Below are 25,038 nucleotides of genomic sequence, written 5' to 3' on the forward strand. Positions count from 1 at the left end.
ATTCAGACACTACTGTAGCCAAATAGATCAGCAGGGCTGCCAGGCAACTGGTATGGTTTAAAAGGTATTAAAATAGGTCATACTTTTTCATTTTTCAAATTAGCCCCAAAAAGTAGTAAAGAGATACAAACCTTCCAGTTCTCTGAAGCTCTGGCCCAGTATGGTGTTGCTCCTCCTTTAACGTCTCACCTGTTGGTGTTGAACCATTTGGGATAGTTGGGATTTTCCGCTTCTCCTGTAGATGTTGAGAAGTAGGTTAGCTGGACATTCAGTAAATTAACAAACTTGAAGCAAACCTGTAAGGAAGAAAGGGTTAAAAATCGGAATAATTACCTTAGAAGTGGGAAGTTCGTGCATAGTCCAGAGGCTTCCCAGATCCTCCGTGAGCCCATCCCTGCTACCCAGGTCCCTTTTCCTGTGGCTGTGCTCCTGTCTAGGCATGCCCAGTAGAATGAAACGCTCATGCATGGATGAATTAAACATGTTCATTCTAGTGTGCATGCATGGACCTTACTCGCACATGCCCATTATGAATAAGCTCATACACTCTGGGAGCGTGGACTTGAGAAGCTTATTCAACAGGCTCTTGTTGAATAAGTTTAGAGAGACCCAGTGCTAAAACAGTGGGGTGTAGGAGGATCGGGGAAGCCTCTGGACCATCCAGATGTTACCCATGACTGAGGTAAATATCTTTTTTGAAAAAATTAAAATAAATAAAATCTAATTTTCGCTTTAGGTATGCTTTAACAGGAAACCCATCATTTAAAAAAACAAACAAACAAACAAAAAAAACCAAAACGTACTTCACCCTTAAAGTGGATCCGAGATAAACTTTTCATAATTGTGCCCCTTACATATAATTTATAGGCCATTCCTCAAGCTAAATACTTTTTTGTTTTTGTTTTAATGCCTTAATTCCCTATAAACTAAACAAGTCGTGCCCACAGCTCCTCCAGCGCCTAGGCATTCTGAGTCCCATGTAGCAAGTGCTCATGGGAGCTCAGTCTAGGGAGGAGGCTTTTCCCGAAGGAGGAGGCGGCGTTACCAGCCAGGAGCTGGGGGCAGAGAGGGGAGGAGAGGGGAATGGAGTTTTCACAGACTGAGGGGAGGAGATGCAGAGCAGCTTGCCTGTGTAATGACAAACATAATATGGCTGCTCTCATTTGATCACAGGAAGAAATAATCATGAAGCGGTTTACAGCTAGATTTGCTGTGTAAACCATCTAAACTTTAGATAAGATATATAGACCAGTTACTTGATATAGTTAGTTTTTCATCTCGGATCCACTTCAACCACAATCCATACTCGTTCTCATCATAAATTTCAATTGCAAGTAGAATTTCCAAGAGAAGAGACCCAGCACCGTCTTCAAATGTATTCAAGCTCTTTATTTTAAAGGGCAAGTCAATGCAACGTTTCAAGAGGAGCCTCCTCTCTTTCTCAAGCCGACAAACCCTCTCTAGGGACAATGACCAAAGCACATCACATCTGGATGTTTGGGTGCATGCCTACCACTGCTTACCTAAAATTTCAACCACAATTCATAAGTACAAATGGCTGACCAACGTAGGCTGATGTGTAAAAGCAGTGAGCCAAGAGGCATAAACGCAGAAAAATAAAAAATGTAACAGAATAGCAGAGTTCAGCAATATTATACTTTACAGAAGTAAGGGGGTCTTACACTTTTGCCCAGAGGTCCACTATAATAAAATGCACAAAATACATACTGCATACATTTTGTCCCACCAGCACCTGCCAACATTCACAAGGAAAGGTTCATTGGAATAATATTAAAACTGACCTGAGAAGGAACACTTTTTGGTGGCTCAATACGTATGGATGGATCCCACTCTCCAGGAGGTAGGACCGTCACTTGATCTAAGAATTCATCTATTCCCGCAAGAAGATCATTTCGGTCTTTGGCCTTGTAGGCAACATCATGAAATATCTGATAAAATAGCACATAATCACCATCAATGATCCTTATTATTGTATCTTCAAAACATTTAAAGAAAAAAAAAAAAAAAACATAAAATTGGCTTGCTCTTTTAAATCCCATATTCCTTAAAAAACGTTTGCAAGGCTCATGTTAAAAGGTAGCCTGAAAACAGAGGAATATGGAAGCTGCCATGTTCATTCCCTTGTTAAAAATGCTAGTTGCCTGGCTGTCATGCTGAGCTTTTGGCTTCAGTAGTTCTTGAGTCACACACCTGTATACTCGTTCTGGGCAATTGACTTAAAGTATTTGAGGAAAAGTGTCAGCACAGAAGTTGGGCAAATGGGATTGTTTATTAGAGAATAAAGATGGCAACCTCCTTATTCCTCTCACTTCAGGTTCCCTTGAACCAGGCAACAATATCTACAAAACAAACTTTAGTTCAATTCCTGGAAATATCTTCTAGCCAAAATAACAAAAAACTAAACACAACCTTCCACCAGGACCTATCTTCATTCCTACGAAAAAATGATGAAGTAACTGCTGGTGAACTAGTGTTGCTCAAAGCCACAGAAGGTCAAACCAGTGATGCTTTACATGAGGCCAGTGGGGTGAATCATGTCTCATACCCATCACTAATTACGTTTCCTGAGAGGAATGAGGTCTGCTAGCAGAATTCTGATTTTTGAAACATTTTAAATGAGTCAGATAATGTTAACTGCTAAAAAAGTCAATACATGTTTTTCATGAGACCTAAAAGCCTGGTAAAATAAAGCAGCATCCAACGCACTGGTCATAAATGCCTCATCCTGTCATTACTTATGCATGTCACATTATGTGTTCTCTACTCAGGGGAGGGCATAGTGATAATGAACAAGGGTCACAAAAATCCTTTCCCAGTCCACATCATTTGTAAGTATAATATGAAGATTTCCTGATATGAAAATGTACAAATAGTGCTTGTGTGTTTGCGTAAGAGCCTGAGCAAATCATTCTGAAGAACGGGTAAATCATTCAAAAGACCTACGTAATACTTCTGTACGAATCAGAACTCCGGCTAGTGAATTGTGGAAATGCATCAAATTCATCAAAGGACCATTTAGCTCTATCATTTTGTATGGACTAGGGAGGATGTTAACATCCATTATTAAAGAATAATGTTTTTTTTTTTATTTTTAAGAACTTGCCTCATCGGTCATTAGGGTAGCGATCGATCTTCCAATTTCATGATACTGTGCAGCTTTTCCAGTTGGACCCAGTAATACAAACAAAAACCTGTTGAATTTAATGGGTTCATATAGTTAAACATAGGCACTCAACGCACATTATAAGGTTTTACATAACACGTTATTCAGCCATTCTATTAATGGCTGCAGTCGAAGACAAGCAAGAAGGATTATCACTAAAATCTCAGATTACCTGTTCCCTACAGTATTTGTCACTATTAGAAAACGTCAGGATTTTTAAGTAAACTAGAAGTAAAAAAAATATTATAGATAAATATGAGTTTTTAATGTCCTTTGTGGGGCTTTTTTCCACCCTCTGATGTGTTAGTGTTCAACCTCTTCTGCCAGGCAAACAATCTGCTCTTGTGCTTCTTTTCCGAGTCAGGTGGCAAGTGTAAACTTCTAAAGGTTATTCATACCGCTTGTTTAATGCAAATGGGTTCTCCTTTAAGCTAAAGGTCACAGGGTCTCTGTTACTAAAGTGCATGGTGGATATTTCCCACACGTGTTGTTACACCACAGAGAACCTGATTTACTAAATCATCTCAGGTGATCCCCAAAGAGCATGCATATCTTAAGTTGGGTGTTTGTAAGTTAGGGACTACCTGTATAGGCAACATTTCAAACCAACCAACATATTTTTTTATTTTGTGCAATCAGTCCTGTAACTTGGATAGCCCAAAAACACAGAACAGCCAGCATATCCTACCTACAGTGCAGCTACACAGCACAGCAAAGACCCTCTACCATTCTGTCTGCTAATGCACATGGGGATACCGGTAAATCAGCAGGTAGCCAAGGGGTCGTCATCTACCTTGTCCTCCCCTATAGTCAAGAAAGACTTCGGCTAGGTTCACAGTGCCTGTTATGTTGTGTTCCCTGTAACAGCAGGAAAGCAATGCAATGGATTGGGAAAGTGGCGCCACACGTTAACCGCTCATTGTGTCACATAGAGTCAACAAAAAGTATGATCTTGATGAGTCACTATAAGAGACGAAACCGGTAGGGCTGGAAGCACAGACGTGGAACGTGGAAGTAGGATGGCGTGGCGGCTTGTAGTACTGCAGTGCTTAACAAATGGTAGCCAAGATCGGGGTGGAGCCTATAAAACTGAGCTTATGATACAAATTTTAACATCTGAGTGCAAACCTTTTATTTATATTAAAATGTTAGTATGGTTTTACGCTACGGAAGCTGTAATTTTTATGTTGAGGTTACTGGCAACTGTAAGACCTGGTGAGGAGAGCAAGCCCTTGGCAGTCAGGGGGAGGCCTTAATGACCCCAGAAGCGCTGTAGACCCAATCTGACAAAGGGTCGCTACTTAAGGGTGAGTGCCCCTTCTGCTGGATGAGGTGGTGGTGTATTACCTATAAGACAACCTGCTGACATGGACTGTAAACCAGGCACTGAAGCGGATGCACTGTCGGGAGACTGGCCCATTTAATCACAGGGGACTTTCGGCATCCTAGTGCACTTTTCAAGCAAACAATCTTGAAAAGTATGCTTTGCTGTCACCATTAACATGCGTGTGTGAATGGCAGCAAAAATGCAGATGCACCATGCATAAATTTATCACTGGGAAGAACACTCTAGAGAATGACAGCACAACACATGCATACGTAATTTAATTAGTTCATTGTTTCAACACTTTGTATACATAAAGATTGGACTATTGATTTATGAATTGCAACTGCTGATAACAGTTCACTGGGCTGGGGAGGCACATCATAGAAACGTGGAATGCTCAATTGATTTTACATCACATTCATTCCTTCTGCGCTGAAGTGGAAGTGGCTCACTCCTTTCCAACACTATGAAAGCTGGAAGGTTTTCTATGGCGACAATGAAACTTAAGCCACTCACATCTACAAACTATGGGTGTTGGTATGTTTGTGTGTAATGTGACAGGGAGCTCAATGCAATAGAATATTTATATACATGATGTGGAAGGCAAACTTTATTTCACATGGCAGTAATTACCTAGCTGTACTCTAACAGTCAACATACTGCCTGTGGTCTTCCACAACTTGAGCCAAGAGGGGCCAGTCTCATTTCTATAGTTTACAAGCTGGTCGTAGAATGCCAATTTGTGTCACATGTTAATTTATTTCAGTAATTAAGAGAAGGCCAACTTCCTGCAAGCTAAAGCTGTGATCTTTAAAATTAAAGATAAGTTAAAATAAACTTTAAGATATTAAACTGTATGTGTAGTATGCATGATGAATAGAACATTTGTAGTGTAGAAAATAGTTTTTTTCAATTTTATAGCTTAATTTTTAAAATTGTATCAGACTGCAGTTTAGAATCCACACTCTGTCTTTTAAGCTAAAAAAGAAGCAGAAGAAATTAATCACTAAAATCTTATCTGTCTTTTTCCTGACAGATGACAGGCTTTTGGATTCAATTTACTTTTCAGGAAACTAGACTGAATTTGACAAGCTGTTCGACAGGCTTTTATTGCATAGATAACAACTCCCATTTATTTTAACTTTACGCCTTAAAGTCCTTTAAATCTGAATTCCAATTGTAGTTTCCAACCACAAATAATAATACAAAGTAACAAAGGGGGAGGGGGGCGTGGAGAGGAGGAACAACCAATTAGAAACCATTGTTTCATTTAGCAGATGAACACATTTGTTGTCTATGTTTGCTCCATTTTTCTGTGTGTGTCATTGATAGTCAGTCATGAAGTCTGAAAATGTTCTCTAGCTAATCACATAACCAGCATGATTAGAGGCAATGTGGTTAAGACTCTTGCCTTGCAGCAAGTTCCTGGTTCACTCAGGACACGGCCTGCATGTAGTTTGTAAATGCTCAGCTGACAACTATCATAGTTCCTGCAGGGCTATTTACTTAAGACTGTGTACATCTAGAAATTATGTGCTTGCAAAAATTACAAAAAACACAACTGCAATTTGAGACTATAGTCCATTCTGAAAATTTATAGCAGGCAGAGAACTCAAATTGGAAGGCAATTTTTGGGACAGTAATATAACTTTTAGTACTTAAAGAGACACTGAAGCGGAAAAAAAAAAAAATATATAATGAATTGGTTGTGTAGTACGGATAATTACTAGAACATTAGTAGCAAAGAAAATATTCTCATATTTCTATTTTCAGTTATAAAGTTTTTTTTTAACATTGCATCATTCTCTAATATTTGCAATTTACACACTACTCAGGGCTCTTTCACATCTGACAACGCCTGCGGCGTGACGCAAGTCAGCGGCGGTAGCTATTAATTCACCGGGAAAACGCTGGCTCCCGACAATTAAAAGCTCCCGGGTGTACCGAAACCGCAACGTACCGAAACGCAGCGTCGGGTGTGAAAGGTAAAATGAAAGTCTATGGAGCTCAATGGCTCTTTTGCATAGGTAACAACTGGAGTTTTTTAACATCCTGAGCGTTACGCCGCTCAGGTTTTGTAGCTTCGGAATGCCCCAGTGTAAAACTCTTAATGTAATCCGTACATATTAGCTAGCACTAGGCTAGCTAGAATAGGTAGCCATTAACCCCCACCCCCCAATTGCTCAGAATCCCCCGATCAGTCCACTTATACATTACCCAGCCTGGCTCCAGCGATCGCTGCAGCCTCCTCCGCCAGCTCCGCTCTTCTCTATGGGGAGGAGTGTACATGACGTCATCGACGTCATGAGCAGACCCGATCCTGCCCATAAAGAAGACCGGAGCTGTGCGGGAGGCTGCGGAGTCCACCTATTCTAGCTAGCCTAGTGCTAGCCAATATGTACGGATCCCATTTACTCTAAGAGTTTTGTATTGGGGCACTCTGAGGCTATTAAATCCTCTAGAGCGGCATGCCCAACACAGTGTCGGGCATACCGCTCAGGAGGTGAACTCTTCCTGTACTGAAAACATTAGACTTATGTCTCTGCTCCTAATGCTTTATTTCTTAGCTATACTACACATACAAATCATATCATCATTTTTTGTGCTTAAAGACATCTAAGAATGTACCCCAGACAATACTGCAATGTATTTACAAGATTTATTTTAAGTCTGGTTTAAAATAAAAGCATGCCATTCCTATTGTTCATAAGATTACAAATATGATTCATCACTAGCTCATAGTTCTGTACTGAGAGAGGAATAACTGGAGAGCAGTGAGAAAGAACATAAGAATTCCACCCTGGTCCTGGTCGAGTTGTAAACGCAGGATTTGCTGTGAGGTAAGAGTGATATCCACCAAATCACTAATGCAAGTTAAATTACTAACCAGGCCCCTTTTTAAGTGGTTTAGGTTCTCTTCAGTATATGTTTTAATTTAATACAAATGTGAAACAGTAGAAAAAAAAATTAAAAGAACCGTGTTAAAAAAAAAAAAAAAAAAAAGTTCATCTTACCTGAGAGATTCTTCCAGACCTCTGCAGTCTTTCCGCGATGCTCTGGACAGCTGCAGCATCCTTCAATGCGCTGTATGCCTGGCCCTCGGCTGCACATCTCATTGCATTTTATGCCTGTGCAGTATGTAAAAATTGCAAGACCGCGATCCAGAAACATGCACCTGTGCATGGGCAGTAGCCCAAGACTGGCTGCGACTGCCAAGCTTTCAGAACGGCGCTGTGGCTGACCGGAGAGTCGCGGAATCATGGAGAGGGCACAGGATGACGCCACAGGTAAGTCAAACCCAATTTTTTTTTTTTTTTACTCAAGCAGGTCAACAAACCTGGATTGGTAATCAAACCAACACTAATTTACTAACCTTTCAACATTGCTAACTAGAGCTAAGTACACACATGAGATAAAAGTATTTGAAAAATGAAAGATCACAGACCAATTTTATCACCCACAACGTCTATTCTAGTAAACTGAGTACGCCCCATCAGATAAATATCTTTGCAAACTGAGGAATTTATCTGTCACACAGGTTTGTCAGGAAGGATTGAAAGACTTATCTTTCTAAAGATAAGAAGTTTTAAATCAGGATGATCTCATTTATTGGCTAACTAAGAGTGAATAAAAATAAGCAAGCTTTCGGCCTTGCAGCCTTCGTCGGGCTTATATAAGCCCGACGAAGGCTGCAAGGCCGAAAGCTTGCTTATTTTTATTCATTTTTAGTTAGTCAATAAATGGTATCATGCTGATTTACAACTTCTTGCTTTTACTGATGGCTAACACGGTACAATACCCTACTGCTTTCTAAAGATTCTGTACACATGCAAAAGATCTGTGTCTGCAACAGATCAGTTCCAGCAAATTGCTTTCATAGTCTTATATCTGGAGATCTCATACATACCTTGTTTAAATGGACAATCATCTGCAGATCAGATCCATCTTCAGATCCATACTGGGGATGTGATCTGCAGATGAATGTCCATTAAACAAGGTGTGTATGATATCTGCAGATATCAGACCATGAATGCATTTTACAGATACTAATCTTTTGCACATGTACAGCATCTTCAACCCCATCTACACGATACAATTCCACATGCGATCGATCGAGTCGATTAAATCCGACATATCCGATCGATAGTGTGATCGATTTTGGTTAGTTAGCAATGCAAAATCGACCTCACTATCGATCAAATCCCAATCGGACATGTTGGATTTAATCGATCCAATCGAATTCGATCGATCGCACGTATCGTGTAGATGCCGCTTTGGAAAGATCAGCCTTTTATTGTTCCTTGACAAACCTAGATAGCTTATGTGCTCCACTGCTCTCTAACCTTAGTAAATCAAAATATGTACAATTACAAAAATACCACTACAACATTGCTATATCTTTATAGCAACTTTTTAACAAATGTGGAACTTTATTGTAACACCAAGACATGTTTAAGTTTAGAGCTACCAGGCTACGTTTACCTAGTTGGGATGGGTACTTCTGTGAGTCCAGACAGAAGAGCAGCAGGAGACAACCTCACAAAGGCTATGATTGGCCGATCCAACAATTCTACTTCTCCCACTAAGACATTTGATGCCTCAGCTCCAGGGGGGATTTTTCGCATGAAGTTCATGTCAACCTAAGGCAGTAAATACAATTATTTCCATGCAGAGATTGCACATTGCAAGTTCATTACCTAAGGTAAAACAGGTTGAGGTCCATCATTATATGGAAATATGGAACATGGATTTGAGTTGGAAAAATTGGTTTCACCAAGAAGTCTGTCAGCTGTAAAACTTTCTTCAGCTATTCAGATGCAAGGTATGCATTATGCAGAGTTGCACTCCGATTCAGAAAGGATTAAAGAGGCACTGCAGTTGATATAACTGTAGTAGAATGCAGTATTCCATTCAGGATACCCACTTCTATGATCATTTTCCTGGTTTCAACATCATAAGCATTTCCTATAGCTATATATTGCTGAATATTGTATGTAGCCCAGGCCTCCCAGTGATACTTAGTCTAGGCTGACAAGCTATGCAGAATTCTCATTCCCACAGAATTCTGGGAGACCAGGTATATTTTGTACTGGCTTCACAATTCTTAGAAACAAATATTCCGCAGAGATCACCTGCCAGTACTAAAGCAGTTATCACCTGTGATAAATTTCAGAGTATAAATCCGGGCGAGGAAAACATTTACAATACACAAAACACGGATTAAATAATAGTAGTATTGTATTAAAAAAAAAAACAAAAAAAAAAACGTTATTTTATTCATTATGGGTTTTTTTGTTTTTTTTTTGCTACAGTTCCTCTTTAACTCAAACTAGGATAAAATAATTGTTCAATTTATTTTATGGAATTGACAAAAGAGAAAACTACTGTCTGCAGATTACTTTTTTTTTTTTAAGACCGTATAAATTTCAGTTATTTAGAAATGCCTTACACTGACAGACATCCTTACACATATGGAAATACATTAACTATACATTGACTAATTCAATTACAAGTGTCAAAATCAAAGGGATAAAACACATTGAACATAAAACATGATATTATACACGATATGCATGTTGGTTTTGAAGCTTTCGCCAATGAGGGAGGTCTATAAATGAAACGCAACGTAGGCATAAAGTTTGTTGAAAATAACATGGGTCCAATGAATGTTTTGGCCATATGTGTATAATAACAGGGGCTACAGCACAAATGAGTCCAGCAAACAATGTGTTGTGATCTGTACTGTAGAGAACCATTGATATGGTTATCTGCAGGAACTTACAGCAGACCTCTTGCGTCCCATTACAAACGTGCCACAATTACAGTGCCAGGAGTCATAATTCTGCTCATCCAGGGCGGACACATGGCCAAACAAAAACAATGACACACACTGTCATAAAGGAATTTCCACATTTCAAGGACAATTCAGCGCTCCAAATTAAAGTGGGCCTATACCCAGGAACTCAACCACACATGCATCAGTAAACAGCAGCATTAGTAGTTATTAAATCTTTTTGTCATTTTTGTATATTGAATAAAGAAAAAAATGTGCCTGATATTTTAACTATGCATATTAGAGTGTGCCATATGCATGCTGTGATATTTACATAAACTGACTACAGGCAGCCCCACTTTAATTCTAGCAGCAGAAGCTAGGTGTTTTTTTTTTCTTTTTCAATATATCTTTATTAGACAAACTGAACATTAGAAGCACACCTGACCTGAGGCAAATATCCATACTGTACTTTCATGTGGTGTCTGTTCTCCTCAATCACTCTGGGCCCTGTAAACAAAGCACTTTTCTGAAGGGAAAAGGCAGTCTTGCTGAAATGTCACCTCCCATTGCCCTTTTATGGCCTTCTATTTCCTGCCCCATTGCCTCTTAAGAGGAGGAAATGGGAGGGTGGGTGATAGGAGGGGACACAATACTGCAAGCCTGCTTCTTCCTGATAAAAGAATCTGACTTTTGGCTGAAGTCATATTTTCAAAGGTGTGGTTATTGGGGTCAGGGAAATGAATGGAGGAACGCACCATGCAGAGGTATGTGGATCCAGCAAGAACTGTGCTTAGCCTATATAGCTTTGCCTCAGGTCAGGTATCCTGTCAAGAACACTTTAAGTGAGAGGGATATGAAAGCTGACATACTGTATTTATTTTCCTTTAAAAACGATGCACATTGCCTGGTTGTCCTGCATACCATCTTTGGGCTGGTTCACACGGACGCTTGGTGGCGTTTACCGCCAAGCGTTCAGGACTCCTCCGCTAAACGCTCCTATTCAAGTGAATGGGAGCTTTTAGCATTGCGCGGTTACCAGCGATTACGCAAACGCAGCGTTCCAATCCCGAATTAACGCGTCGTTTCGGCCAGCCCTAGAAGCCACATGCGACGTCAAGGGTCGGCTAGCCGCCGCGGCTCCATGTCCCCTTGCGGGGACGAGAAACGCCTACCATGACGCGAAGCAGACGTTCGCCGCACCACTGCCCCCAATCGAGACGTCACAGGATAACGCTGCTTCCCGGTCGCCCCAATGCCGCCCGCCGTCCGTGTGAACCAGCCCTTCCTCTAATACTTGTAGCCACAGACCCTGAACAAGCATGCAGATCAGGTGTTTCCGACTGAAGTCTGACTGGATCAGCCACATATTTCTTTCAGAAGTGTGATTCAGACACTACTGGAGCATAGATCAGCAGAGCGGCCAGACAACTGGTATTGTATAAAAATAAATAAATATGGCAAGCCTCCATATCCCTATTGCTTCAGTTATCCTTCAAATCAAAACCATTAGGGGAAGGGGTTAAAACTCTGGACTAAACAAGAGGAATATGAAAAGGACTTTGCTTACCCCGTTAATTTATGCATTCTCCAATAAATGCTAATAAATAACGGTTGATGCAGAATAATGCACATTCTGTATACAAATTTATGCACTTTGTAAACAGACCAATCAAATTCCACTTTGATGTATTTAAAGGGTCCATTTTCAAGCTCCATAAAGTCTACATACAGAATTTACATAATTATCATAGTAAGCAGTAAGATTTTGTCAGGAACCAACTTTAAAAATCCCAACCTGGCCACCGACCCAGAAACTTGACTTTGCCCTGGAAGCCAATCCTAACCCCTCCCATTTACAATCATCCAATGCCACAGCTCCCTGCCCGACTCATTGTAGCTCTTTTTCTGCCTGAAAGATGAGTCTAATGGGAATTTTTACAGTGGTCTCCTGGCAAAACTATAATACTTACTGATATAACAGTAAGGCAGTTTAATAAGCTCTGTGTTACATGTTTAATTAGACCAATTAAGTTACACTTCAACTGTGTTCCTCTAAATTCAGGTTTTCTATCCATCTTGGTTTAAAGTTCTCCCTGATATGATGTTTCAGTTATAGACACTTTTTGGATACACACATCCTGACTTAATATATGTAAAGCCACATACAGGGGATAATAGTTCCCCCCCTAACTTTCTTGATCATATTTGCTGACATTTTATCCTCTATCCTAATATTTTGTGCTGTGGAAAGGGGTGGAGAAGAGGCAGGAGATGTTCCACTGTAGCTTGCAGCCAGGACTACATAAGACGTCAGATGCCAACTGAACAGATAACTGAAAATAAAGCCACCAAAACCACTTCAACTTTAGTTGAAACCAGGGCTGTGGAGTCGAGGAGTCTAAGCAATTTTGGGTACCTGGAGTCGGAGTTGGTAGTTTAATAAACTGAGGAGTTGGAGGATTTTTGTACCAACGCCACACAGCCCTGGTTGAAACAATCATGAACCATTGCTCGGGGTGATGAAATGCCAGTGTGTTCATGTAACTTAAAGTAGAATAAAACTCATTCAATCTATGGTCAAAAGCAGTGATGTGAAATTGGCAGCCCATGGACTGCATCTGTCCTGCCAGGACTTCTGCTGTGGCCTGCCATGCCGCTGGCACTGTCCCCTGGGTGTCCTTTCCCCCTCTAAGGTCCCGGAAGGCAGAGCGGCAGCATAGCGATCTTAGTCCACACTGGGCCAGGAGGAATTGATGCTGAAATGATGCAAAGTAATACACACATCAACCACATCACCTGGAACTCATTACTAGTGGGCTCAGTGTGAGGCAGGAACGGCTGACTGAAGATCAACGTTGGAGGAGTCATCTCACATGTGAGTACCGGTACATTACCAAGACAGACACTGGGGGTGGAGGAGGGGGAGTTGACTAGCGGGAACCCCATTTATTGAATTGAAGTCTGCTTAACATGTAGTCAAAGAAATGTGGCCCTCCATGCACATGAAGTTGGAGAGCAATGGTCTAAAGGTGGTTATACACTTATAGATATGCAGCAGATTTGACCATCAGATAGATTTCTGTCATATGCCTGTCAAGTCCAATCTGACAGGAATCTATCTGATGTGTGCCACACACTAGAAACAGATTTCCAACAGATTTCAGAATGAAATCTATTGGAAATCGATCTAAATGCATTATTGGACCATTAGATCCAATGCAACTCTATGGGTCATCAATCTGCTTTTAGCAGCAGATCGACCTAGATTTTCCATCCTGTCAGAACGATCGAAATCGGCTGCAAATCGATCGATTTGGGGATTTGAAAGAATCGATTTCTGATCGATCAATTCTATTGAATCGATTAATCGATCTTTGGCTGAAATCAACCAGTGTATGGGCCCCTTAAGGTATTAAGCACAACATTAAACTAATAGGAAAAGTTATATAAATGGTTCTGAAGTTTTTAAGTAGCTAAAATGGTTAATACTCAAACTTCTACTTCACTCATCAGCTAATTAATAAGATAGCTGTTGGTATACTGTCATAGTAAAATTAAGAGATTGTGTTCAATTATACTAAGCTATGTAAACAATCCAGAAAATCCTCTGATGTATCTAGGGGGAAAAACAAAGAACTTTCTTAACTTGTCTGTACAGCATTAACTTACAATCTGATCCTGTCCTGCAACTGGCAATCTAATCAATTAGTTACATGGAAGTATAAATATGCCCTTCAAGTGGCTTTAGATCAGTCTTTTTATGTATTCTGTTCATTTTTTGCTGTTTTAATGTTTTCAGAGCAGGAATTTAATTAGGAGTTCAGACTTGAGTGGCAAGAGCTCACCGATTATAGGTTTGGCTTTTTAACCTGGAGGCTGTTCCCTCCTTCTTCATGGGCAAGATCCACAATATTTATATTGTATTCTCCATAATCGAAACTCAATGGAAAAACAAACATGATTGGGAAATGTAAGAGAATGGCTTTGCTGTTTAAAGTCCCTATAAGACACAAATAGTTACACACTGGAACCATGCTCTGGAAAGCAGCAGGCCTGATGTCTGTGCTTGGGCCTAAAATGGATCATACTAATGGACATGTGTTACATCAGGTTGCCAGTATTCTCACGGGTCACATACAAGGACTGTGGGGATTGCAGGAAAGATTTCATGGTTTTAGGCCTTTCACAGTGGGACGTTGCGTTGATGCGACGTTAAAGTCATACAATGTGCCCCTAACGCAGCGTATGTAGGTTAAGAAATTGGAAATTATTTTGCACTGCGTTATACTGTATGTCTCTTGGTGCGCCGTTTTCATTGCATACTGATGGAACGAAAACGGCTCATGCGTTATATTTAAAAAACAAAAACAAACATTACTGAGCCTGTGCAACACACATAACGCAGCAAACGTATTGCTAAACGCACAGCATGCAGTACTTTCTAAATATTGCTACACGTTACACACAACGCAACGTGTGCACTGTGAATGTCGCACAGACTTTGTATTGCTCTGCGTTATAATTATTTATAACATGTGACTTTAATGTCCCACTGTGAAGTAGGCCTAAGGAGTTGAGACACCCATAGGGAACTTCATGTAGTGAAAGGGTTAAATCCCTTGTGAAGACTGCCTTGTTTAGTCACCACTCTCACAATGAAGCCTGCAAGAAATAAAGAGATGGATGGCTGTTCAGGACCAGACATCTGCCGTGGGTGGAAAAGCTCTTTTGAAGTAGTGAAGCACAATAATTGAGAATAAAAGGATCTGAACAGCCATCAAGTTTTTCATCCCTTGGACAGATTGTAGTGGGGAGGCGACTATCGTAGACAGTCTTGTTACTATATTTAACCATTTCCGTGCTTTAAAGTGAATGGGAACCACAGTTAAAAAAATGATACAGATACTTACCCAAGGAGAGGGAAGGCTCTGGGTCCTAAAGAGCCTTCCCGCTCCTCTCCTGGTCCCCTCGTTCCAGTGCTGGCTCGCCCGGTAGCAGTATTTAACTAAATTAGTCAAATACTGCTTTACCCGGCCGAAGGAGGCTTCAGAAGTCTTCAGGGAGCCCGAGTGCTCCTGAAGAAGGGCGGCCCTGTACTGCACCTGCGCAAGCACGCTCTCTTGCACGCTCACGCCTGTGCAGTATGGAGTCGTACGTCTTCAGGATGCTCCCGAAGACTTCCAAATACCCTTTAGACGGGGGATTGAAACGGGGGGAAGCCAGCACAGGATAGAGAGCACCGAGAGAGGAGACGGAAGGCTCTATACGACCCAGAGCCTTCCCTCTCCTTAGGTAAGTATTTGCTTCATTTTTTTAAATGCGGTTCCCATTCACTTTAAAGCAGACCTGAACTCAGAACTTACTCTCTGCTCTAAAAGATGAGTAACAACATAATAACCTTAAAGGAAAATATTTCTTTGTTACATTTGATACAAATCCTGCAAAAATCTGCAGTGTCTACTTCCTGCTTTCATGGAAGCAGACATAGGATTAACATCCTGTGTTTACAAATTAGCTGCTCTGGCTAGGATGCTGGGACTCCTGAGCTAAAACATTGCAAGATCAAATTACACTTGTAATTAGTCACAGGTTTGGGCGAATTCTGACAGGCTAAACTTTATAAATACATGAAGGGTGGATTTTTCTCGGTTCACCTTCTATCTTGTGCAAGAGTTCAGGTCCACTTTAGGTACCTTAACCACATGACTGCAATGTCCAATTACAAACATTGAAAACAGTGACAGTTTGAAGTTATACAGTCCGTTTCCTATTTAAGCTCTCTGAAACCAATGGCAAGTTCAGTTTTTATGATGTGAAAATACAAAAACTATCATTAAAGCTACGTACACATGTCCAAAAAAGTGCACAGCCAACACCCACGACATGATAGACACCATGACAAACCGTTAACACAACTATTTTCTGCGCACCAACCAACTGAACGGCCAACTTACTGTATGTAGATACTGCATGCGCAAGTAAACCGAAAGGGCTGCATGGCATCGCCGCATTTAAAAAGTACATTATTGAAATTACATTGTACACATATAGCCAACTGCACGATATCAGCCCAACAGTCGTGTGAGTTGATCTGCCGGATGGATTAGGAAAACCACCTGTTATCATCAGGTTTTTTGGTTGAGTGTGTGTACAGACCTTAACATATACTACTTATGAGGAAATCTAGGAGAATACAGATGTTCTTATGAGATATATATATAAATAAATACATAAAGTAGATTCTCAGTTATCCGTCACCAATGGGGATTGGTTGATGCTGGATAAGTGTGCTTTCTGTTTTTTTGAGGCTTGATGTTAAAAATAAGCCTAGCTAATATAGTACTATACCCCACTCTATATGCATATCATGAACTCGGAATTAAATGTTAAAATACAGTAGCATTGGGGGAGCCAGGGAACCCAGCCTTTAAAGAGGAACTATCGTGAAAAATCTTACAGTTTAAAACACATACAAATAAGAAGTACATTTCTTCCAGAGTAAAATGAGCCATCAATGACTTTTCTCCTATGTTGCTGTCACTTAGTAGATATCTGACATTACCGACACATTTTGGGCTAGTCCATCCCTCCATAGGGGATTCTCAGCATGGCTTTTATTCTTTATAAAGACATTCCCTGAAAAAGATTTATACAATAATGCTGGCCAGCCTCCCTGCTCACTGTAGACTTTTTTGGCAGTTGGATGGAGCAACTGCCATTCACTAAGTGCTTTTAAAAATAAAGGCAACCCTAAGAACCCCCTATGAGAAGATGGGCTAGTCCAAAATCTGTCGGTAACATCAGATTTCTACTACTCACTGTAAGTTACAGCAACATAGGAGAAAAGTAATTTGTGGCTCATTTAACTCCGGAAGAAATGTACTTCTTATTTGTATATGTTTACATGTATTTTAAATTTTAAGATTTTCGCGACAGAGGTCCTTTAAGCACAGCAGAGCCCACAAACAGCCTAAGAAGTTGGCCTCCACCCCTGTGTACTACCGGCTATTTGTGCTGGTTGGATGAGACTGCTGGTTATTTGAGTTCTGGATAACCGGGACTCTACTGTAATGAAATGTGGCTGTTCACTAACAAGTATGTTTACTATTGCTCCATTGATGATTTGTTAAAGTGGACCCAAACCAAACATTTTTTTTTTATTAAAAATATTAAGTTGCACCACTCTAATGCTGGGGATACACGGTACGTTTCTGTACCGTGTATCAGCCAGCTGATTTCGGCCATCTGATAATATTCAGCTGGCCCGATCAAGCCACTCGACCCTCGCCCACTCGATCCCCGCCGGCGGACAATGGCAGGGAATCGAGCACTGATAAGGAAGCACCGGCGGGGACAAGCGGCAATCGATCCGCGCGGACGAGCGGGGATGCGGCTGGGGTCAATCCGGCGGCTAATCGAGCCACCGGTCGACCCGTGTATCCCCAGCATAACACATACAAAGATAAATAAACACTCCTTCAAACCTATGAGCATTTCAGTGCATGCTTTTCACCCTTCTCTTTTCATCACTAGGGTTATACTGGGGGCAGCCATTAGCAATTTCTCCATTGCCACACACCACCTACTCCACCAGTTTGCCGGATTTTATCCCGGGAATTTGAAAGGAAGGGAGGGGTTCCTCCAATAAATGTAAAATATTTTATATTTGTCATCATGCAGCTGAAAAAAGGCTGATATTTATTATTATAATTTAGAAAATAGATTTTCTGAAATCTTGTATTTTTAATTTGGGTCCACTTTAATAGTTGACTTTGCATATAGCTTCTATAAACGGATGACGGATAAGCAAGTTAGATCAGATTGTTGGTGCATCTACATATAGTACTATGGTAGATCCACATACCTTACTAAAGTCCACTGTGCTGTTCTCCTGGCTTCCGCCTCCAGTTCCATTCCGCTTCAGCTCTGATGATTTGCTAGTGTCTAGGTTTGCTGGTGTTGACTGTGGAGATGTTAGCAGTCCTGCAAATAAGCAAATACAATCAGATGTGTTCTAGGTGTAAGATTGGCATGAACGTTGGGTTCAGGAAAGCACTCAGCTTTGCAGAATGTGCGCATTGCTGATAAATGCAATCATTAGTGACAGATATATATGTGGCAAAATGCTGTGACATTGTTAGACTGGCAGTATTTTGCGTTCTTACAAAGTAAAGACCGTTATACAGGCAATTGTATTTTCCAAATAAATAAAAAAAAAATAAAAATAAATAAATAAAAATTACACCAATAAGCCGCAACTTTAAAATCACTAAATCACTGATAGGTGCTGTACAGAATATTGATTAACTTGTTAAAAATGTCACCTGTGAAGGGATTGGGTATATTGGGACGCAAGTAAACACTTAGTTCTTAAAGGTGTTGAATAGGAAGCAGGAAAACATGGGGAAGTGTAAGCATCTGCACATCTATTGACAAGAGCCAAGTAATGATGCTGAGACAACCGTTTCAGAGTGCCTCTGAAAACAGAAGGTCTTGTGGGGTATGCAGTTGCTAGTACTTCCCAAAAGAGGGCAAAAAGAAGAACATAGGAGATGGGAGGAGGCAGTCTGTCCCTGTAAATATAAATCACCTGATCTCACCCACTTTCTCCCTCTGCTGAGAGAAACTCCTTGTGACTAGACTCATTGTAAGAATCTGCTGAGCTGCATTGTCTGCCTCCAAGAGTCAATCTGTCAGCAGCATAGGAAGAGCACAGAGAGAGACAGAACTGCTCTGAGGAGAATCACTCTACTGACAGTTCTATACCTTTTAGAGGGATCACTGAATTACTCGACAGCTTTAGGCTATTTCTCCAGAACAGCTGCAAAATATGCAAATTGTAATAAAAGAGTAATAATGGAGGTATATAATCCCCTACTTGCCTTTATCAGCAATTAAAAATCTGGGAGAGTAAACGTTGCTCTTGATGAAGACCATGAGAAAGTGGTTGGAGCACATAATATGTTTTGGCTTACTGCTTGTGAGAGTGCATAGCTATAGGGCACAGTGTTTGGGTGGACCACTGTCCACCACAGAGAGCACCCTCCAATGGGTGTGTGAGAGATAAAACTGTACCGTGGAGAAATTGAAGAAAGTGGTCTGGTCTATGGAATAAAGTTTCCTTCCACCGCCAAATTCATCAGAACTCCCATCCGCATCTGCGGGATATGCTAAAAACAGCAATGAGGATCTACCTCACAACTTACTGCTGCTAAGGTCTTTTTGCCAGATACCAGGACTCCACTTAAAGGATACCACAACTGAAATGTGACATAATGAGATAGACATGTGTATGTACAGTGCCTAGCACACAGATAACTATGCTGTGTTCCTTTTTTTTCTTTCTCTGCCTGAAAGAGTTAAATATCAGGTATGTAAGTGGCTGACTCAGTCCTGACTCAGACAGGAAGTGACTACAGTGTGACTCTCACTGATAAGAAATTTCAACTATAAAACACTTTCCTAGCAGAAAATGGCTTCTGAGAGCAAGAAAGAGGTAAAAAAGGGGAATTTCTTATCAGTGAGGGTCACACTGTAGTCACTTCCTGTCTGAGTCAGGACTGAGTCAGCCACTTGCATACCTGATATTAAACTCTTTCAGGCAGAGAAAGAAAAAAAGGAACACAGCATAGTTATCTGTGTGCTAGGCACTGTACATACACATGTCTATCTCATTATGTCACATTTCAGTTGGGGTATCCTTTAAGCTCCAAATAGGTCACAGCTATTTAGCTGACACCAGGGGGGGACCTACATAATATTAGGCAGGTGGTTTTAATATTTTGGCTAATACTCCCTTTCTACCCTATTTTTTTATTTCTATTTCTCGTTTGTATTTTTCTGTACTTTGGTATCGCAATTATTAACCCTATAGTCTGCTCAAATTCAGTTGGGGCACCTGGAACCTCCATTCAAAGCACTCAGCTGTTTTCAAGATTAAAAAATGCCTCCCTTTGAGTATTTTAGACTAGTAGTTTTCAAATATATGACAGATCTTTGCTGATAAATACTTGTTAGAAATAGCATTAGACTCCTGAATTGGTCTTCCTTACATGATCTAGCATACCATGTTAAGTCTTGTAGACTTCAATACACTTGAAATCCTACTCTGAGTCTCATGAATTCTGAATGGGGGCTATCAGTTGCAGCACTGTGCCTTACAGAATAACCCTACAAATGCCTACAGAATAAGCCTACAAAATACGGCAGGATATTAAACAGAAATTTGCACTTTAAGTAAAGGCTCAATTCACATCACAGTCAGATCTCCAAAGGCCAACCGAAGTGGACAGTACACCGTCCGCTTCGATAGCATGTCGTGGTTCCGCTTGAGTGTTTCCACCATATGCCTCTATGGGAAACTCATCCAGAAAAATTGTGTTCCACTGACTCCAACGGATCAAACAAATCCATTGTGGACTGACAAGTGTTAATGGATCCTATTAATAACTGCCCGTTTTTAATCTGGAAAAACTAAAAAAATAATAATAATTCTGTGTTCTGATATGAACTGAGCCTAAACTTAAACAATATTCATATTTAGATAGTTAAAGTATCAGAATATACAGTATTTTGATAAAACTACAAAAGTTAGCAAGTAGGTAGCAAGCTCTGACTGACTGCAGAACAAAGATCACCACTCCAAACATGCATTTCACCTTCACAGGCAGTCCAGCGATTCTCTCAGGACATTATTGGGATTGTGTAATGGTATAGGCTTCCCATTAGAACAACGAGAAATAGATACACCTCTAGCAACAGTTGATAACATGGCAAGCATTTGTCTGGATAATAAAAGTACCAGACATACACAGGGTACATAGATTGCATAGCGTCCTTCAATAATAATAGAAAGCAATGCAGTATGTGCAAAGAGTGTATGTGCAAGAGTTGCAAAAGCCTCCGGCATTACCTGAGAGGTGCACATTGTGAATACATTACTATTTTGTGACCTGTGATGGCAGCCCGGTGATGTCACACAAACTCAATGCAGGTAGCAAAACAAGCAAAGCATCACTCGCATTCCAGGATCACTATTACACGAAGACCTAAAAGCAGACTGTGCTATTAATAGACAAAGAATATCACTCGGGTGGATTTTCAAAGTTCTATATATGGCCTATGGGCTGCATTCATTGCATACCCCAATGTATGCAATATATACGAGCATAAGGTCAAAGGTAAAAGGCAAAGTGAGGTGAATCTGCTACAATAACCCTCAGGAAAATGAAGGGAAAGTTTTTTTTAGATCTTGTAGACTCTTCTTTCCCCGATGTTTGAATGATTAGTGGTGTGCATTCCACAGTTCCAACACACACCACCAAGAGTCCGCCTGATACCTATTGGTTGTGAAGTGCTAATTGTAGGCACATAACTGGTGCGTAGGAGGCGCCACAATAAGAATACAACACTTAAAAATGGATTAAAATGAAAGGAAGTGGTTGGCTTACCTCTCTCGATGAAAATAGGAAATATTCATGATATATATAAACTTGCTAATATCTTCAATATATATAACGGAATGTCATTCCTGGCATCTAGCATACTTTTTTAATATTCTGAGAACAATTACATCTTAATGTGAAATATGCTGCTTCTAAAGGAGAACATACTGCTGTTTCTAAAGGCCAAGCATCCCTCCCAGTACTGATCTATTTTGTGGCTTGCCTTACACAATGGTTAGCTCCATTCCCTATAGGCAACATGCACACGATATAGAATGCAAGGAGTTCCCTAGTAGTAGCACCGCAACACTCTTAACAACGTCACTGCAAATTGTAAAAATGCATGCAGATAGCAACTCTGTAAGTTGTGATAAATGAGGAGTTACTTATGCTCAAGCAATCAATGTGCTCAGAAGCATTCCGTTGTGAATGACTGAACTGCACGGTGCACCACACAGATAAAGGAGCAATAGTTGCCTGGATCAAGGTCACCAATGTCTTCCATCTTTGTTTCCGCAAGCTCCAGATTTTCCTCATCGTCCTCAGGTGGGTGAATGATTACAGTAGGGATATCATCCTCAGTATATGGTGGTACCTCAGGGACCCACTGCTCGCCACTCTGCTGAGAACTTGAAGACTGCAGCCGTCTGCGCCTAGGGCTGCCAGGCGGTGTGTTTTGGGGAGTCGGCACAGGTGTTGTTTGCCTGGAGCTGGCTGGGGTTCCACCTCTCGAGGGAGGAAGAAGGTAATTGAGGAGAAGGGACAGGCGGGATTCAGCTCGCAATGAATTGCGGGAGGCTGAAAGGCCCTCCCCTGAAGTAAAACAAGAGAAGATAAAACAGAAAATGTTTTTTGCTCGGTCTTTCAGAAATAAGTCCCTTCTTTCACATGTTGACACACTTTTCATTATAAAGTTTACCAGCGTGCTTTATATCCATAAAAAAGCATGCAGAATGAAGGAAACTTGAAGGACACCTGAAGTGAGAAGTATATGGAGGCTGTCATGTTTATTTCTTTTTTAACAATGCACATTGCCTGAACAAGCATGCTGATCAGATGATGATCAGACTGAAGTTTGACTGGATTTGTCATGTGCTCGTTTCGGGTATGTGATCCAAATGCTACTGCAGCCAAAGAGATAAGCAGAACTGCCAAGCAGCTGGTATTATATAAATGCAAATAAATATGGTAGCTTCCATATCCCTCACACTTTAGGTGTCCTTTAACCAACAATTCTAGCATGTGCTTTAGTTTTCATAGCTGTTCCTCTGTCATACATATGTATGCACTTATAACATTTGGTATTGATATTGCTCATACAACATATCACAAACATTTAGTCTGTATGATACATGTTTCATATTACATATTTTACGAGTTTATATTTGGTACAGGTTTTAATTGTTGAACTAAATCGGATCTGGGAACAGTGTTTAAAACTGCATCTAAATGATTTAGCATTGGTAATCTGTGTGGCATTCATGGGGAAACTGATGCAGTGTTATGTCAGAGAAATGAAAAGCGTTATGTGAACCTGAACGTGTAAAGCTCATTTATGCTCCAGGCTAGTAGTCCATTAGTCTAGATCCATCTCTGCACAGTCACTGAACTGACACTGCAACCTAGGTCAGGATGCCACCAGCAGAAGGGAGACAAACCAAACGGATGCTGGGGATCTCACCTGACTGACAACTAGCCAAATAACATTACATCAGTCAAATCTGTGCACCAAGTACAAAAAATAAATAAATAATAAAATATATATATATAAAATAATAATAATAATGATGATAAATAATAATGTAATCGGCATCTGAAAAATTCTCAGTTATTCTTGAAGTCTTGGGATTCCAATGCAGGTAACAGGGCTAGACAAGACATCCATAGCCTAGCCAGCCAGGCATAGCTATAGCATGCATAGCCATAGCCTAGACCGCCAGGCAGAGCCATAGCCTAGACATCAAGGCATAGCTATTGAATGCATAGCCATAGCCTAGACAGCCAGGCATAGCCATAGCCTAGACAGCCAGCCATAGCCTAGACAGCCAGGCATAGCCATAGCCTAGACAGCCAGCCATAGCCTAGACAGCCAGGCATAGCCATAGCCTAGACAGCCAGGCATAGCCATAGCCTAGACAGCCAGCCATAGCCTAGACAGCCAGGCATAGCCATAGCCTAGACAGCCAGCCATAGCCTAGACAGCCAGGCATAGCCATAGCCTAGACAGCCAGGCATAGCCATAGCCTAGACATCAAGGTATAGCCTAGAATTCCAGAAGTGAACCGGCTGCGCAGACACAGGATGTCTGCGGGGGACCTTTAGAAGCCCCGGGTAGATTCAACTCTTTTCCCACCCTACAGTACTCCTTTAATTCTGGCTAATTTACAGAAGAGTCAGCTGCAGATGGGGCTGCGCCTCTCTGCTGTATATGGCCAGACATCACTCTAAACAACCAATATAAGGCGTTTCAGCTCACCTTCTGCTGCAAGAAAGATATGCCATCTCAACTAAAGATCTTTCCTATATATTTCTGCAAAGGTCATTTATATAGGGCATGCAATATCCGAACGCATGCAATACCCCAATTTAGAGCTGTAGATGGTATTTCATCATTCATTGAACCTGCCACCACATCTCCTTGACTCACTACAACTGAAGAATTTACAATGTATTCAAATAATAAAGTGTTTAATTGAAGCTGCTTTTTTTTTTTTTTTTTTTTTTTTTTAGACATCCCCTGAGATGGATTCAGTCAGTCAGTCACAGCTGCATCAGCACTCTTCTGGTCAACGTCTCTGCAATGTCTAGTGGTTTGTCTGCAAATAGTAGAGGTACTTGTAAGCAGAGCTGGGTTTCTGCTGCCCAACTGGACTGGTGGATATACATGTAAGAGGAGGTTTCTATATAAGATACATGGCTGAGGAGATCTGCTGTCTACGGTAGCTGTACAGGAAAGAACATTGATGTAAAAGGATTTTACACATCAAAGAGAGGGGGCTGCACCTGGAATAAGGAGGAGGCTTGCTACATACACAAGGTCTAGTTGCTGAGTAACGAAGAGGAGCTGCGCATGAAAGGGAAGCCTCATGAAAACCAGACCTAGTGGAGTAAAAGTCCAGCCTTGCTTGCATCTGCAGACAATTCCTGGTGAGCTTCAAATCACAGTAGGTATGAACAAGGCTTCCTCTCTGCTTACACTGAACTGATGGACACAGATTTCTCCTATGCTACTGTAGGAGAAGCCGGACATTGCAGCAGGAGTACTCTTTGAACCTGATAAAATAAGTTTCTTTAAAGTCTCAAACTG

The 25,038-nt window shown here is 40.9% G+C and overlaps 1 protein-coding gene across 14 annotated transcripts in view; it reads right to left on the reverse strand.

Annotated features, from left to right (window-relative positions):
• SLC4A7 (solute carrier family 4 member 7) overlaps positions 1-25,038 on the reverse strand; it is a 242,784-nt gene that overhangs the window by 48,461 nt on the left and 169,285 nt on the right. For 5 of the 14 annotated variants that reach the window (XM_068236191.1, XM_068236190.1, XM_068236188.1 and 2 more), the window contains exons 7-13: positions 22,209-22,544; positions 18,152-18,270; positions 10,294-10,353; positions 8,994-9,151; positions 3,125-3,212; positions 1,803-1,949; positions 132-235 (exon numbers count right to left, since the gene is read on the reverse strand). In XM_068236191.1, coding sequence (XP_068092292.1) covers positions 132-235; positions 1,803-1,949; positions 3,125-3,212; positions 8,994-9,151; positions 10,294-10,353; positions 18,152-18,270; positions 22,209-22,544 — 1,012 coding nt within the window. The remainder of the gene's footprint in view (positions 1-131; positions 236-1,802; positions 1,950-3,124; positions 3,213-8,993; positions 9,152-10,293; positions 10,354-18,151; positions 18,271-22,208; positions 22,545-25,038) is intronic. The other 9 variants (XM_068236199.1, XM_068236197.1, XM_068236196.1 and 6 more) reach the window with 3 other exon arrangements.

The sequence above is a fragment of the Hyperolius riggenbachi genome, chromosome 5 (assembly GCF_040937935.1).
Source record: "Hyperolius riggenbachi isolate aHypRig1 chromosome 5, aHypRig1.pri, whole genome shotgun sequence".
Classification (NCBI taxonomy): Eukaryota; Metazoa; Chordata; class Amphibia; order Anura; family Hyperoliidae; genus Hyperolius; species Hyperolius riggenbachi.